The following is a 1016-nucleotide window of genomic DNA, read 5'->3' as shown; positions in this document are numbered from 1 at the left end:
TCCACATATCTGGAGTGAGGGAAAAGTTTCAGAGCCACGTCTGACACCAGCGTCTCGTAGTCAGTTGCTGTGCAGTTGTGGATAGTGGTTGCCACGGCTTCGTTTGAAGCCGCTGCCCACAGTTCCTTAAAGAGTTCCACGCACGTATGCCGGCTCTTTATTTTTCGGGCGTGGGAGTCCACGTAGTCTTCAAGGTCCTTCTCAGTCGTAGGTCGAAAGTCCGCGAACTCGCCTACTTGGCGCATCACCCGATCTCTGTCTATCAGCTGGGCGTTGCTGGTAGCCTGGTCAGGTGGTTCGCAGAAGCGATGAGCGTCGTCGGCAAGCTTGCTTAAGTCTTTGTAGTACTCCTCAGCCGGGTTGGTAGAGCTACCCATGTTGTCTTCCATTGTTCAGTTTATTGTACTGTTTGGTTGATGGGATATATATGATCACACAATTATTCACATGACCTCGATCCGTTTCGTCTCCTCCGTGTGGGGTGCCCCTGGCTCCACGGAATCCGACAAAGGTGAGTCTGAGACACACACTACAGTCACCAACTAACAACTTACCGCTGCGACACAAAGAAACTAACCAACAATGAGGTGGACAGGCAGCTTGATGAAATGATCCCTGATTGGGAGGAAACGTCTACAAAAGGAGTGCACGTGCCCTATCAAAGCGTGCTACAGGTAGCAGCAACGCGGGAGGAACCCACGACTGAAGTTGACTTGGAGCGTTTTCATCGACTAGCGGGAGTACATCTGAGCGCATCAAGGATGCACGGGGCGCTCAGGAAAAGATTTAGCAACCTTCCGCAGCTGTACGACAAATGTCGAGAGGTGGTGGCTAGGTGTGAATTGTGCCAGAGACGAATGCCGAGGCCAGCGGGCATACCCCAAGCGATGTCGCTGAGTCAGCATTTGAGAGCTGAAGGCCTGAATGACATAGTCGCATTCTGTCGCAGGCATATGCTTTTAACCGTTTTGTCCTCTCAAGACTTCAAGTTAATGGGTGTTTGCATTCTCTTAACT

General features: G+C 51.3%; 1 protein-coding gene across 1 annotated transcript; it reads right to left on the bottom strand.

The window, feature by feature from the left end:
- Positions 1-5: 5 nt before the first annotated feature.
- KVP17_004962 (uncharacterized protein) lies at positions 6-389 on the bottom strand (the record flags this gene model as incomplete). Its single annotated transcript, XM_068523627.1, has 1 exon — positions 6-389. A coding segment is annotated over one exon (384 nt), but the record flags the coding sequence as incomplete, so codon positions are not given.
- Positions 390-1016: the final 627 nt, after the last annotated feature.

Source organism: the organism of the source record quoted next (genome assembly GCF_019968985.1).
Source record: "MAG: Porospora cf. gigantea B chromosome Unknown PgB_NODE_13332_length_1016_cov_1326.57, whole genome shotgun sequence".
NCBI lineage: Eukaryota > Apicomplexa > Conoidasida > Eugregarinorida > Porosporidae > Porospora > Porospora cf. gigantea B.
This window is presented reverse-complemented; position numbering and strand designations above follow the sequence as displayed.